The sequence below is a fragment of the Bos taurus genome, chromosome 4 (genome assembly GCF_002263795.3).
Source record: "Bos taurus isolate L1 Dominette 01449 registration number 42190680 breed Hereford chromosome 4, ARS-UCD2.0, whole genome shotgun sequence".
In the NCBI taxonomy this organism is placed as follows: Eukaryota; Metazoa; Chordata; class Mammalia; order Artiodactyla; family Bovidae; genus Bos; species Bos taurus.
Window position 1 is genome coordinate 9,691,200 of NC_037331.1, and position 14,368 is coordinate 9,705,567.

Genomic DNA, 14,368 nt, shown 5'->3' on the forward strand with positions numbered 1-14,368 from the left:
GAGTTGGACTGTAAAGAAAGCTGAGCGCTGAAGAATTGATGCTTTTGAACTGTGGTGTTGAGAAGACTTTTGAGAGTCCCTGGGATGGCAAGGAGATCCAACCAGTCCATCCTAAAGGAAATCAGTCCTAAATATTCATTAGAAGGACTGGTGCTGAAGCTGAAACTCCGATACTTGGCCACCTGATGTGAAGAACGGACTCATTTGAAAAGACCTTGATGCTGGGAAAGATTGAAGGCAGGAGGAGAAGGGGTTGACAGAGGATGAGATGGTTGGATGGCATCACCGACTCGATGGACATGAGTTTGAGTAAACTCCGGGAGTTGGTAATGGACAGGGAGGCCTGGCGTGCTGCAGTCCATGGGGTTGCGAAGAGTCAGACACAACTGAGCGACTGAACTAGACTGAAGTGACTCTGTGGTAAAGAACCTGCCTGCCAATGCAGGAGATGTGATTTTGATCCCTGGGTTGGGGAGATCACCTGGAGGAGGAAATGGCGACCCTCCCCAGTACTCTTGCTTGGGAAATCCCATGAACAGAAGAGCCTGGTAGGCTCCAGTCCATGGGATCACAAAAGAGTCGGATACTACTTAGCAACTGAACAGCAGCAACAGATTTTTCATTTTACATGTTTTATTATTCAATGGTTGACCCTTAATTCCACCTCATTACCCCAGCAGAAGAGATAAGGATCCAGCAACAGAAATGGGAAGTGAGTTAATGAATATACATAAACTTAATTGTAGATAAATTATCCATAGATGAATATGAGTCTACTTTATTTAAAGTAAGAGTATTTAAAACAAGGACATAAAAGAACTTATTTGAAGTGAGTTTCTTGAGAAACTTAAGTTCTAGTACCTTCAAGCACTCTGCCTAGAACGTTACTAATTATGTACTATCCTTCGGAAAATCATTTTCTGAGCCCTCTGGTTCGTGTAAGCTTCCCTGGTTTAGAAAAAACTGATTAAGAGGGTTTTTGAAGAGCCTACAAAAATGGAAACCACAGATTTAGTAAAATGTTTAGAAAATAGAAAACACAAATTAGTAAAATATGTAGAAGATAAGATGATAAACTGTGGTTTCTGTGGTCTAGTTTTTATTAGTTTTTTAACTCAGGATTAGCTTTTATGTTCTTGTATTCTTCCCCACCTCTCTTTGTATGCTATAGGTAGCAAGTTTGGATTAACTGAAAATATGGAAACTAATAGAGAAACCTACCAAGATAGATTAGATTGTAAAATATACATATGCATACGCATACATGATGCTGTAAGCTGTACATTTCTAGTGTAGTGTTTAGAGAAATATGTCAGTTTACTCTTTCTCATACCCAAAATATTAGGCTGGATATACTCAATCTGCATTGGAAACTGTATGCCAAAATCACAGGCCCTACTTGGAATTTTATCCCAGTTTAAGGGGTCTGTGGATGGCCACGTGGATTTAAGATCACGCTTATTTACTCCTCCTGGTGGCAGGATTGTAGGACTTAGCCAATAGTATCATCATTTTCTAAGACTGCAATTCAAGATTTAACCTTGTTACTTTTCAGTTTTGAAATTCCTTAGGCTACGAGATTGATATATTTAGGTATATGATATATGTATTTTCTAGGATTTCTCTGTTGCTTCCCTTCTCTCACCATTGATTGGCATTTTTGTTTTTACATAGCTGCCTACTCATATCCACTGACTATATTCATAGCTTTGCCTGTAATCAGAAATTCTAAGAAAAAAAGAAGTTCTAAGGAGAATTCTGCTGCCCTTATCTCGTGTTTCAAAGATAAAAAATCTGCCTCATGCAAAAGGAAGCTTTGCAAGAGAGATCTTTATAAAACAAAAGCATGTGATTCAGGGTTTGCTTCTTTCTTTCTCCCAAAAGTTCAAAAATATTTTCTAAATATGATTGTAAAAACCATCAGAAATGCCAATAATAATTTCTTCTTTTTAAGAATTAAATGTGACAGAATCAACTGAGAGCTGTCCCCAGGATATGTCTGCCTGGATAGAATGAATATATTCATTGTTAGGAGGGAAGGTGGGAGTAGGCATTTTTCTTCCCACTACAATATAGCCCTTTCTGTTCTAACTTGTTCACCAACAAGTTCTGTGCCCTTAATAACTGAACCTAGAATGCTTTCTCCCACTAGCCTATATGATGACAAATTTGTCAAAGTATTTGCCACGAGTCATTGGTGTCTTAGTTAACACTTCTTCAGGAATTTAGCTTTCCAGTATCTGCAGAACTTTCAGTATCTTCATTATTTCTATCAGAATACTCTCTCTCCCTACACATGGCAAGATCTAGATTCAGATCAGATCAGATCAGTCACTTAGTCGTGTCCGACTCTTTGCGATCCTATGAATCGCAGCACGCCAGGCCTCCCTGTCCATCACCAACTCCCGGAGTTCACTCAGACTCACGTCCATCGAGTCAGTGATGCCATCCAGCCATCTCATCCTCTGTCGTCCCCTTCTCCTCTTGCCCCCAATCCCTCCCAGCATCAGAGTCTTTTCCAATGAGTCAACTCTTTGCATGAGGTGGCCAAAGTACTGGAGTTTCAGCTTTAGCATCATTCCTTCCAAAGAAATCCCAGGGCTGATCTCCTTCAGAATGGACTGGTTGGATCTCCTTGCAGTCCAAGGGACGCTCAAGAGTCTTCTCCAACACCACAGTTCAAAAGCATCAATTCTTCGGCGCTCAGCCTTCTTCACAGTCCAACTCTCACATCCATACATGACCACAGGATATCAGTCACCTATTAACGTCTGACAGCATTGTCATTGCTGTGCTTTGCAGAACTTCAGGCTTGTTTTCTCTTATGCCTTAGTTTTCAGAGAAACTTAGTAGTATTCAGTGGCAACACTCTGTCATTCACGGTTTTTGCTCTAACCTCCTCCTTTATTTATAAGCTTCTTTTAATGGACACGACTGAAGTGACTTAGCAGCAGCAGCAGCAGCATTGGAAAGTGGTAGAAACTGTGCCAACGGGCTGTAACACTCAGACATGATCATACTGATTAGGCTAGCGATTGAGGAAGCACCTGTGCCCTCCTGTCAGGTTCTAGAAAAGAAAAACTGACTGCTCTGTAATGCAGCATGGCCTCAGTGAGCCAAGCCCACTAATAAGCAAGTACGGCCTTTGGAAGACATGGCATTCATTTTTTTCAGACTCTATTTGAAAGCAAAGGACTTCTTCCTCCATTATTATTTTTCTTTTTTTCTGTCAGAAAATGTGTTGACAGCACAGTCAGTCATTGTGATACTGATTCTACTAGGAAATAAATAGTGAATATGCCGGGGGAGGAGGGAAATCCTAAACTTATTGAAAATAATTTATTTTACTGACTTCATTTGTTTTGTTTTAGATATTGCAGATTTGTAAAATTTCTGCACTGTGGTTTTTTATGTTCATTTGGGTTTTTTTCATGATTCATGAGAAAAATAGATTCTATATTCCATTTTCAGACAACACATGGAAATACTGTTCTTAGATCTGTGGCATATTTCTTATTCTAATATATGTGTCAAATTAAAATGAACAGTCATCACAGATATCCCTTACATTTCTGGAAAGCAGAGTTGATTTTAATATGTGCTAAAATATATACCGAATACATCTACCTCCACTTTTAATCAATGCTATATTTTTTTAAAGGCTGTTAAATTATAGCTTAGTTACTAAGGAGCTATATAAAACCAGTTTTGGAAAAGATTTCCCAAATACTAGATATGGTAATAGTCAGAAATTTAAGAAAATTATTCTTTCAAGGTATACGTAGTGATTTTTTTAGGTATACAATTTGATGGCATTAAGTACAGTGTTGTGAAACTGTCATCCCATCCATTTTAGAACATTTTTATCATCCCAAACAAAATCTCTGTAACCAACAAGCAGTAACTCCCCACCCTGCCTCCCTGCCACATCTCCTGGTAACCATCATTCTACTTTTTGTCTCCATGAATGCCCCTATTCTAGTGAAGTCATACAATATTTGTCATTTTGTATCTGGTTTATTTCACTGAACATGTCTTCAAGATTCTTTCCATGTTGTAGCATGTATCAGAAGCTCGTTCCTTTTTATGACTGACATTTCATTGTGTGTATATACATATACCTTTTTATGACTAACACTTCACTGTGTGTGTGTATATATATATGTATATATATTCATTGTTTATGCAGTCATATGGCAGTGAGCAGTCTAGTTCCCATCTTTTGGCTATTGTGAGTAATGCTATGAGCATTGGCATAAAAGTTTGAGTCCTTGTTTCCAATCCTGTTGAAACTCTTTGAGGAACTATACCACAGTGTTTTCCATAACAGCTGCCTCATTTTACATTCCTACCAGCAATGCACAGGGGTTCCAGCTTTTCCACATTCTTCCATACACTTGTTCTGTCTTGTTTTTCAAAAATAGTAGCCATGGGTATGAAGTAGAATTGATATATTCTTAACATAGTGGAATGTTACCTCATAATTGTAAGACTCTGTCTGTCAGTTGGCACATCTTCTTAACAAAGCTAAATTGTAAATAAGATTTTTGTTTAAAATGACACTGGTGATGATAATGGTGATGATGGCACTTATAGATTGCCTTTTTCTTTCCCCAAATTGATATTTTGTTATTAATCGTAACAGTTTGTCCTATAGAGTATAATATATTGAATTAAACAGTTTGTAAAGGTCTATGTCATTTTTAATGTTTGACTTTTATATGCCTATAGAAAGAATATATAATTAAATTACAATGATACATTGATAGGGTTTTTATCATTTAAATCAAAATTTGCCAAATGCCAATAGGACAGAAAAGTAGGATTTGTCAAACACTTGAAAGTCAGTTAGATTGCCCTTGCTGTTACTTGGGGATTCAGAGGTAAAAGTAGTGACAAGAATGTAATATAAAATAGTACTTCCCAAACTTTAAAATGCAGAAGGGTCATACGGTTATTTTGAGAAAAGACAGATTCTAATCAGTATGTCTTATGCAGTCTGCTCCTGTGCAGGTAAACAAGCTCCCAAGTAATGGCAGTGCTGTTCCCCAGGGGAACATACTTTGAATTGCAAAAATTTAAACTGTTAGTGAGACAGAACCTAACCGATAAAAATATCTTTACCACTCTTAAGGCCTGCCTGCATGCTAAGTCACTTCAGTTGTGTCCAACACTTTGCAACACAGGAGATGTGGATTTGATCCCTGGATATTGGAAATACCCTGGAGAAGGAAATGACAATGCATAGAAGGCAAGAATACTAGAGTAGGTTGTCATTTCCTTCTCCAGGGTGTCTTCCCCACCCAGGGATCAAACCTGTGTCTCCTGCATTGGCAGGAAGATTCTTTACCACTAGCCCCACCTGGGAAGCTGAAGGACTAAGTTATAAATATTAGTTAATATGTTTAGAGCCTTTTAAAATGTGGGAATAAATGCACTGCTGAAGGAAAACTCTGGCCTAGTACTGCCGAGCTGTAGAGTCAGGCTTGCATTCTCTCTGCTGAAATGCTTCATCTCTCAGGGGCCGCTGTGCCATAGTGTTCTCAACTTTTCATTCAAAACAGTACTTCCCACCTGCTCTTTTATCTTGATGTTGATGAAGCATGTTTTAAAATTGCCTTTTCCATGTTTTCCTCTTCAGGGAGTGCCTTGGTGAAGCCCATGAGCCTTGTGACTGCCAAACGTGGAAAAATTGGCTACAAAAAATAACTGAAATGAAACCGGAAGAACGTAAGGGGAATTTTAGATAGCTATATATTTTCTAATAGCATTCCAAAGATAATGTGGTCCTGTTTCTTAGTCTTCATTTCTAAAGATTTCAGGTTTTTTAATGGAGAGCTCCCCTTTTAAGCCTTCTAGCCAGTATCATTTTGGAGATCTCAGGGGAAAGCATAGACAGGTTCCATGTTTCTAACAGACTTATTAGGACTCCAAGGTAAATAAAGTCACTCTAAGTTCTGTTCCTGTAGTCCTTCTCTTTTATCCTGGAGTGAGCTCACCAGCTTTTCTAGACTTCATGAGAAGAAATGCATGGTCTGTACTGAGAGGAAGCTTCCAGTGGAGGGTTAGGCAAGTCAATTTCTTGCTATTACGTGGTTCTGTAGATTTACTTAGATTAAATGTGATGTCTGTTTAACTAGTTTTTAATGAGATGTCTCTAAGTATAGTTTCTCCGTTCATCCTCACAGAAATGGTAATAGAGACTGATGGTGGTTATGCCATTGCACAGATAGGAAGCTAACAGATTGGACTGAGTGACACAGGGCAAATAGAATAGGTTTGAATTAGCCTTCCTAATAGCAGTTCCTATGTTTGATAGGTAAATATATCTGCTTTGCCATAATTTTTTACCCCTGACGTATTTTATGACAACTGTTTTATTTTAAATTACTATAATTTAAAACTCATTTGGAGTTTTTTGACTTTTTAAATATTGGAGTTTGAGGTATTGCAAATCAGGATTAAGAATTCACGTGGTTCATCTTCACTTATTATGAGCAAAGCACATAATAAAGATGACATCAATCTCCAGGGAGTACAGAGGCTAGTAGGGAAGCAGTCAGATATTACAGTTAGCTATCATAGGGTAGCTAACATAGTTAGGTTAGATGAGAGTACAAAAACAACTAACTAGGTTGGGGACAGAGGATGTTAAGGAATCCTCCTGATAGCAGCAAGATATGAATTGAGTTTTAGCATATCTGCAGAGGCATATCTGTCAGCAGCTAAAACAATACTGAAAGAGACTGGCTGGCAGCCTTGAGTTCCTCAGGCTTGTATTACTATTATATTGGACAATATACCATTGCCTGAAAAATGGTTCTCAGCATTTTATATTCACAAGATGATATTGTGCACTGACTCAGGATTATTCAGATTCATGGAAAAGAGACAACTTAAGTAGACTAGAATACCAGTTTATTAACTGACCATGAGAGCGATCTCTTTCACGTGTTAAGAAAATGCATGTTCTCTAAACAGGAGCAGAGGCAACTGGATAGTCTTAGGACATTTTATAGTGATATCTGGTTAATCATTGCTTTCCTGAACATTGATCGTTCAGTCAAATATCTTCTAAATACCAGCTTCCCAAATCAGAAAGGTTTGTATAGATTGTTCTTGGTCCCCTGGTTCATTGTATCTCTCCTCTGAATACCAGGTAGACTGTGTCATTGCTCTCTGGTTACCCATCCATTTTCCCTGTTCTTCGTCTGTGTGTAGTATGTCTATGTATGATAGTTCCATAGAGAGATTAATACCATTACCCTCCAACACATTTAAATATGGCAAGATGATTGGATTTTGCTTTCTTTTCCTGCTTCTGACACCTGGAAACATCTATATTTCCGTTAGAGATGGCTTGCTATTGCCGACCTACCTGCATATCTTTATACATTCTGTGGAGTTTAAAATTAAGGTCCATGGGAGAAATTTGCAAAAGATGAGGCTGGAAAGATAGGTGTTGCCAGATTGAAAGAGTTCTTGCCAAATTGTCTGAGTTTATCCTATTAACAGAATAAGCTGTAGAATGCAGTGTTCGAGTAGGGAAGTAACATGGTTAAGATACTGTTTATTAGGATAACTGATGACTAGGAGTGATAGACTAAAGGAGGGCTAGACCAGAGGTGGGAAGGTAGGTTTTTAGTTTGGGTCAGAGAGTAGATCATGATGTTACTGGTCAACTTAGGAGATTCAGGTAGAGGAATAGCTTTCAGGGGAAAATAATGAATTTTGTTGTGGCCATTTTGCACTCAAGTTACTTGCAAGACATATGTGTGGAGATGTCTGGTGGATTTTAACAAGCGCCTGTCTGCAGCTCAAAACAGATGCTGAGAAAACTTAGGAATAACTTATTGCCTTTAAATGGTGTCTTCATTATGTCTTTAGCATTTATTTAGTACTATTTTATGGTAGAATACAGAAATAGAATGCCCTCTATGCTCTTGAAATTTACATTTTAGAGATGGAGACAGCTGTGTACAAAACTCAGGACAATAAGTATTAGAGATGCTGTTAGAGAACAGTATACCTGTGATACATTGTGAGGGAGAGGAGAAACAAAGGAGGGGATTAGTTAAGAGATCATCTAGGAGAGAGGTAGGGAAAGCTTTATAAAAATAATTGATGCCTAAGCCATATCTTGAAAGGTGGTAGATGTTCTTCACACAGACGAAAGTAAGAAGGGCATTCTAGGCTCTGGTGCAGTAGGGCTGTGAAATAGCACAGCATATCCAAGGACTGCAAGCAAGTCCCTTTAGCCAGTACAAACATGCAGTGAGAGATGAGACAGCGCTTGCAGGGGTGGGGTTGTATGTAACGCTGGGAGGTCTCGCTTTATCCCGAAACGCCAAAAAGGAGTTTTAAGGAAGGACATGGTAACTGAAGATGTTTGCTTAGAAAATCAGTCAGGTGCAAGTGTGGATGCTGAATTAGGGAGTAGGTAAGAGCACTGTTTCTGCAGTAACCTCAGAATGTACAGGTAAGATGATACAAGGGCTTGAACAAGACAAGCACCACACTTGGGAGGGGAGAGGTATATAGAAGAGAAATAAGATAACTTCATTGTACGTACAGCTTTTTGTACGGTATAGCTTTTTGGTGGAACTGTGACAGAAGATTCTTGCATAAGACAAAGATCTTGATATGAAGAGAGAAGACAAATAGAGTTAGAAAACGGTGCACACAGGGTATACATGGCTGTCTCTGGTGCTCGGAGATAGGGAGACCTCAAGTGAAAACTGAAGATCACCCTCGGAGTCCCAAATGGTATCTTACTTCAGAAAGATGGAGGAACTTTAGAAAAGTCGATAGGAAGCAAGAGACCCAGACACCCACAAGTGGTCTACTGTAGAGGGAGCCAACACCAAGATTGCAGAGAAGATTCCCTGTTGCTAAGAAAACTCTCTCACTGTCCTGATGCATACCCACCACAGTGAAAGCTGGTAGTGACCAGTAAACTCTTAATGGCCACTTTTAAGTGTATGAAATTTATGGTAAGACTTAAAGCAAACAATAATAGGCCAATTGTAATACTTAAGTAGAACATCATTGTTAAATATACTAACACAAAAATAATACTCTAAAAGAGAAAAGTTTGATTTACTACTGTGTTGGGTTTACATATTAGTTTGGGTCAGGGTCACATATATTTGACATAAGAATTTTCAACAGAACTGGTAGATTCATGAGAGTGTTTTCTCCCTTATCCCTGGTTTTCCAGAGTCTTTAAATTATGAGACTTAAAAGGAGTGACAAAATCTAATTGAAGAGAAAAATACTAGAAAATATACTGAGAAAATATTCTTTCAATTATTAATTGAAATTAATTCCATATAAAGTTGAAACACTGTCTTTTAGTACCGAACCTACCTCTATTGTGGCTAATCAGAGCAAGAAACAGGAATGATTATATTTTCTGTGAAATTGTAATTTATAAAAATTTAACACCAGCGTTTTTTCATAGTACACATAATAATGCTTACTAAATGAAATTCAAATAGTTTTTAAGAATTCAGTCTTTAAAAGCAACTTTGTTTTCACTAACGGATGTTGATTCTATTAATATATTGTTATACTGTAATACTTGATTAAATGAAATTAATTTTTCTTACAAAGAGACTGGATTATTAAGGAAAGAAGATCAAGATCCACATGCAGCTGAAAAAAGAGTTTGGAAGTCTGAGGGGGTGAAGAGGGCTCACCAGATAGATTGAAGGGGCCTTGCGTGTTGTAGGTACTGAGAAAAGTATATACAAAGGGCAGATGTCCGAAATGAGCTTGCTCAGAGCACTGGTAGTGAAGGCATTTTTTCTAGCACAAGGATTTGTTGTTCTGATAGTCGATTATTTTCTGAACACCACTTACTTCATGTAATCCCCTAGAATGCAGTCAGAAACTAGCATTCTTTCTCCAAGGGTGGGAGAAAAAAACTGTTATGTTGCAGGCCACACAGCTGCTTTGTTTAAATGCCTTTGTGCTTTATTTATTGTAACAATGGACAATAAAGGTCATAAGAATATATTGGAGCCTCTGAGCTAAAAATAACGTTGTTGCTAAAGGGAGGAGAAAGGCCACTACTTCTAAACAAAAATCGGACATTGTACTTAGTAATTAGGTTTTATAGCAGTACCTTTTGTAGACAGCATTACCTCCAGAGCTCATTAGTAGCCGCTATGGATAATAACTCTACACATGGACATCACCAGATGGTCAACACCGAAATCAGATGGATTATATTCTTTACAAAGATGGAGAAGCTCTATACAGTCAGCAAAAACAAGACCGGGAGCTGACTGTGGCTCAGATCATGAACTCCTTATTGCCAAATTCAGACTGAAATTGAAGAAAGTAGGGAAAACCACTAGACCATTCAGGTGTGACCTAATCAAATCCCTTATGATTATACAGTGGAAGTGAGAAATAGATTTAAGGGACTAGATCTGATAGACAGAGTGCCTGATGAACTGTGGATGGTAGTTCGTGACATTGTACAGGAGACAGGGAGCAAGACCATCCCCATGGAAAAGAAATGCAAAAAAGCAAAATGACTGTCTGGGGAGGCCTTACAAATAGCTGTGAAAAGAAGAGAAGTGAAAAGCAAAGGAGAAAAGGAAAGATATAAGCATCTGAATGCAGAGTTCCAAAGAATGGCAAGGAGAGATAAGAAAGCCTTCCTCAGCGATCAATGCAAAGAAATAGAGGAAAACAACAGAATGGGAAAGACTAGAGATCTCTTCAAGAAAATCAGAGATACCAAGGGAACATTTCATGCAAAGATGGGCTCGATAAAGGACAGAAATGGTATGGACCTAACAGAAGCAGAAGATATTAAGAAGAGGTGGCAAGAATACACAGAAGAACTGTACGAAAAAGATCTTCATGACCCAGATAATCACGATGGTGTGATCACTGACCTAAAGCCAGACATCCTGGAATGTGAAGTCAAGTGGGCCTTAGAAAGAATCACTACGAACAAAGCTAGTGGAGGTGATGGAATTCCAGTTGAGCTATTTCAAATCCTGAAAGATGATGCTGTGCAAGTGCTGCACTCAATATGCCAGCAAATTTGGAAAACTCAGCAGTGGCCATAGGACTGGAAAAGGTCAGTTTTCATTCCAATCCCAAAGAAAGTGCCAAAGAATGCTCAAACTACCACACAGTTGCACTGATCTCACATGCTAGTAAGGTAATGCTCAAAATTCTCCAAGGCAGGCTTCAGCAATACGTGAACTGTGAACTTCCAGATGTTCAAGCTGGTTTTAAAAAAGGCAAGAAACCAGAGATCAAATTGCTAACATCCGCTGGATCATCAAAAAAGCAAGAGAGTTCCAGAAAAACATGTATTTCTGCTTTATTGACTATGCCAAAGCCTTTGACTATGTGGATCACAATAAACTGTGGAAACTTCTGAATGAGATGGGAATACCAGACCACCTGACCTGCCTTCTTGAGAAACCTATATGCAGGTCAGGAAACAACAGTTAGAGCTGGTCATGGAACAACAGACTGGTTCCAAATAGGAAAAGGAGTACATCAAGGCTGTATATTGTCACCCTGCTTATTTAACTTATCTGCAGAGCACATTATGAGCAACACTGGACTGGAAGAAACACAAGCTAGAATCAAAATCACAGGTAGAAATATCAATAACCTCAGATATGCAGATGACACCACCCTTATGGCAGAAAGTGAAGAGGAACTAAAAAGCCTCTTGATGAAAGTGAAAGAGGAGACTGAAAAAGTTGGCTTAAAGCTCAACATTCAGAAAACGAAGATCATGGCATCTGGTCCCATCACTTCATGGGAAATAGATGGGGAAACAGTGTCAGACTTTATTTTTGGGGGCTCCCAAATCACTGCAGATGGTGATTGCAGCCATGAAATTAAAAGACACTCCTTGGAAAAAAAGTTATGACCAACCTAGATAGCATATTCAAAAGCAGAGACATTACTTTGCCAACAAAGGTCCGTCTAGTCAAGGCTATGGTTTTTCCAGTGGTCATGTATGGATGTGAGAGTTGGACTGTGAAGAAGGCTGAGCGCCGAAGATTTGATGCTTTTGAACTGTGGTGTTGGAGAAGACTCTTGAGAGTCCCTTGGACTGCAAGGAGATCCAACCAGTCCATCCTAAAGGAGATCAGTCCTGGGATTTCTTTGGAAGACTGATGCTAAAGCGGAAACTCCAGTACTTTGGCCACCTCATGAGAAGAGTTGACTCATTGGAAAAGACTCTGATGCTGGGAGGGATTGGGGGCAAGAGGAGAAGGGGACGACAGAGGATGAGATGGCTGGATGGCATCACTGACTCCATGGACGTGAGTCTGAGTGAACTCTGGGAGTTGGTGATGGACAGGGAGGCCTGGCGTGCTGTGATTCATGGGATCGCAAAGAGTCGGACACGATTGAGCTACTGAACTGAACTGAAGGGTAGTAAGTTCCTTCTGAAACTCCTGTTTTCCACCAAATTATCAAAGAATTCTCTGCCCCAGCACCCTAATGAAGCCGTCTTCCCAGGTGGGTTTAGAAATGGAGTGGAGTCTGAGCAGTTCACGGCTGCAGTTTTTCTCTCTGCTATGTGGAAGAGCAGTGCTTTACAGTCAAGCAGTAGCTGCTGTTCTGTTCTTGACACAAACTGAGGTAAGTAGGTACTAAGGGTTCCATGTGGCAGGACACCATCCCCCCTCCACTGCTAGACTCCATCAAATGGCTGCTGCTGGTGCTCAGGGCTTCCAGTTCATATGCAGAACTACTTCCCAAGGGTCACACCGCAAACCTTTGTCCCCTTCCCTCTCCAGGGATTTGTTTTTTTTTTTTTTAAGGAAGCATCAGAGTCCTCTGAGGCATTTTATTTGTATGTATTACATCCCTAGAAAAAGAATCCAAGGATTTTCCCTCCTGTATGTTTTCGTCTTGCTTCTTCATGGTCCATGATGCCAGCTGAGGTTGTCAGTACAATGAAACCAAACTGACGGGATGGGAGCAGGTTATTCTGCCATTTTTCTAGATCTTTGAGTTGCACATCAAATCTAGGGCTGATCACTCCACACTTACTCAGCCTGCCTGTGAGGTTCACAACAATTTTCCCAGCCCTGTGATCATCAATGATTTCAAATTCGCCAATGTAACCATGCTTCATCATCACTGTTAGAAACCTGACGATGACTTTGGAGCACGGCCTAACAAGGACCTGGCGTTTGCCTCTCTTTTCGGCATTGTTGATACTCTTGAGAGCATCGGCCAGGACATTCATGTGCACCATTCTGGCGGCACAGAAAGATGGCGGAAAGAGCAGGGATTTGAATCTAGGAGTTGAGTGACTTTTTCTTTTAGACTTCAAAACTTAGAGTTGATTTCTCCCCTGCTTTCCTCAGTAGGGCTAACCTCTTAACCCACCCTTTCTAGACAATCTGCATATCAAGAGGGCCTTAATAGAATGGACCACTCTCAAGAATTTCACAGTGATTTTCAGAATCTCTTTCAGTGAAGAAAACGTAGAACTTTCCTCTGTACTTGAAGTTAGAAAGCAAACTTGAGTACTGACAATCTTGCAGGAAAAAATAAATTTTAAATTACCCATCTGCCACTCTCTCCAGCCCCTAAATCTCTCTGTAGGCGGAGGTAGGGATTTATAGAATATAAAATGTAAAATTTAGAGTCTTTAAAAACCCTGACATTCTTTAAGATTGCAGATCTCATATTAAAGTAGAATAAATAGTTTATAAGATGGTGAAGAGTATAAGGTTGGTGTGGGGATAGCAGATGGAAGGACCTTGCCAGGTAGTCAGTCAGTGGCCAAATCATGAAGGCCGTTGTGTTCTTTGCTAAAGAAATTTGATTAATTTTGTAGTCAGTGAGGAACAACTAAAAGATTTAAAGATTTGTATTTTTAAAAGATCACTTTACAGAGGCAATTTAGTGGGGTTTAGGGGACGAGGGAGAAGGATCTGGGGAGATTAAGTTGGTTTCTGTGTTTTAATTGTCTAGGCAAAAGGTTTGAAGGATCCTAGCTGGAAATAGAGAGGAGATGGATATGAAAAAGTAAGAGAGAGAACCCGTGGGATACAGCAGATGAGGCAAAGAGGAAGATGTCCAAGATCATGTTCTTCCTAGATTGATTCTGGGTAGATAATCAATCATTTACCAGCACAGGAGGTAGAGAAAGGAGATTTGGGGAAAATAATGAATTTAGTTCTAGACATGTCATTGGATTCATTTTTAGTTTATCTTAAATAATCATGGGTTAAAAACTTTACCATAGACTCTGATAGAAAAATAAGTATATATATTTAAAACTGAGAGGCAACCTGCAAAGAAGACTTTGAGTGTTTTTCCATCTGAAGTTGTACACTAAATTGTTTATTTTTGTATT

The 14,368-nt window shown here is 39.2% G+C and overlaps 2 protein-coding genes across 6 annotated transcripts in view; one reads left to right on the top strand and one right to left on the bottom strand.

Annotated features, from left to right (window-relative positions):
• The window catches only part of ANKIB1 (ankyrin repeat and IBR domain containing 1), a 157,915-nt gene that overhangs the window by 123,288 nt on the left and 20,259 nt on the right, over window positions 1–14,368 (top strand). For all 5 annotated transcript variants that reach the window (XM_024990530.2, XM_024990529.2, NM_001192052.2 and 2 more), the window contains one exon: window positions 5,642–5,730. In XM_024990530.2, coding sequence (XP_024846298.1) covers window positions 5,642–5,730 — 89 coding nt within the window. The remainder of the gene's footprint in view (window positions 1–5,641; window positions 5,731–14,368) is intronic.
• On the bottom strand, window positions 12,825–13,288 carry LOC101906914 (small ribosomal subunit protein uS8-like). The gene has a single exon (XM_059886035.1). The coding sequence runs from the start codon at window positions 13,256–13,258 to the stop codon at window positions 12,866–12,868; it is 393 nt and encodes a 130-aa protein (XP_059742018.1). The 5' UTR covers window positions 13,259–13,288; the 3' UTR covers window positions 12,825–12,865.

What these genes read in the sequence shown, in the direction of transcription:
- LOC101906914 (XM_059886035.1), bottom strand. Translation starts at nt 13,258, where the DNA reads ATGGTGCACATGAATGTCCTGGCCGATGCTCTCAAGAGTATCAACAAT.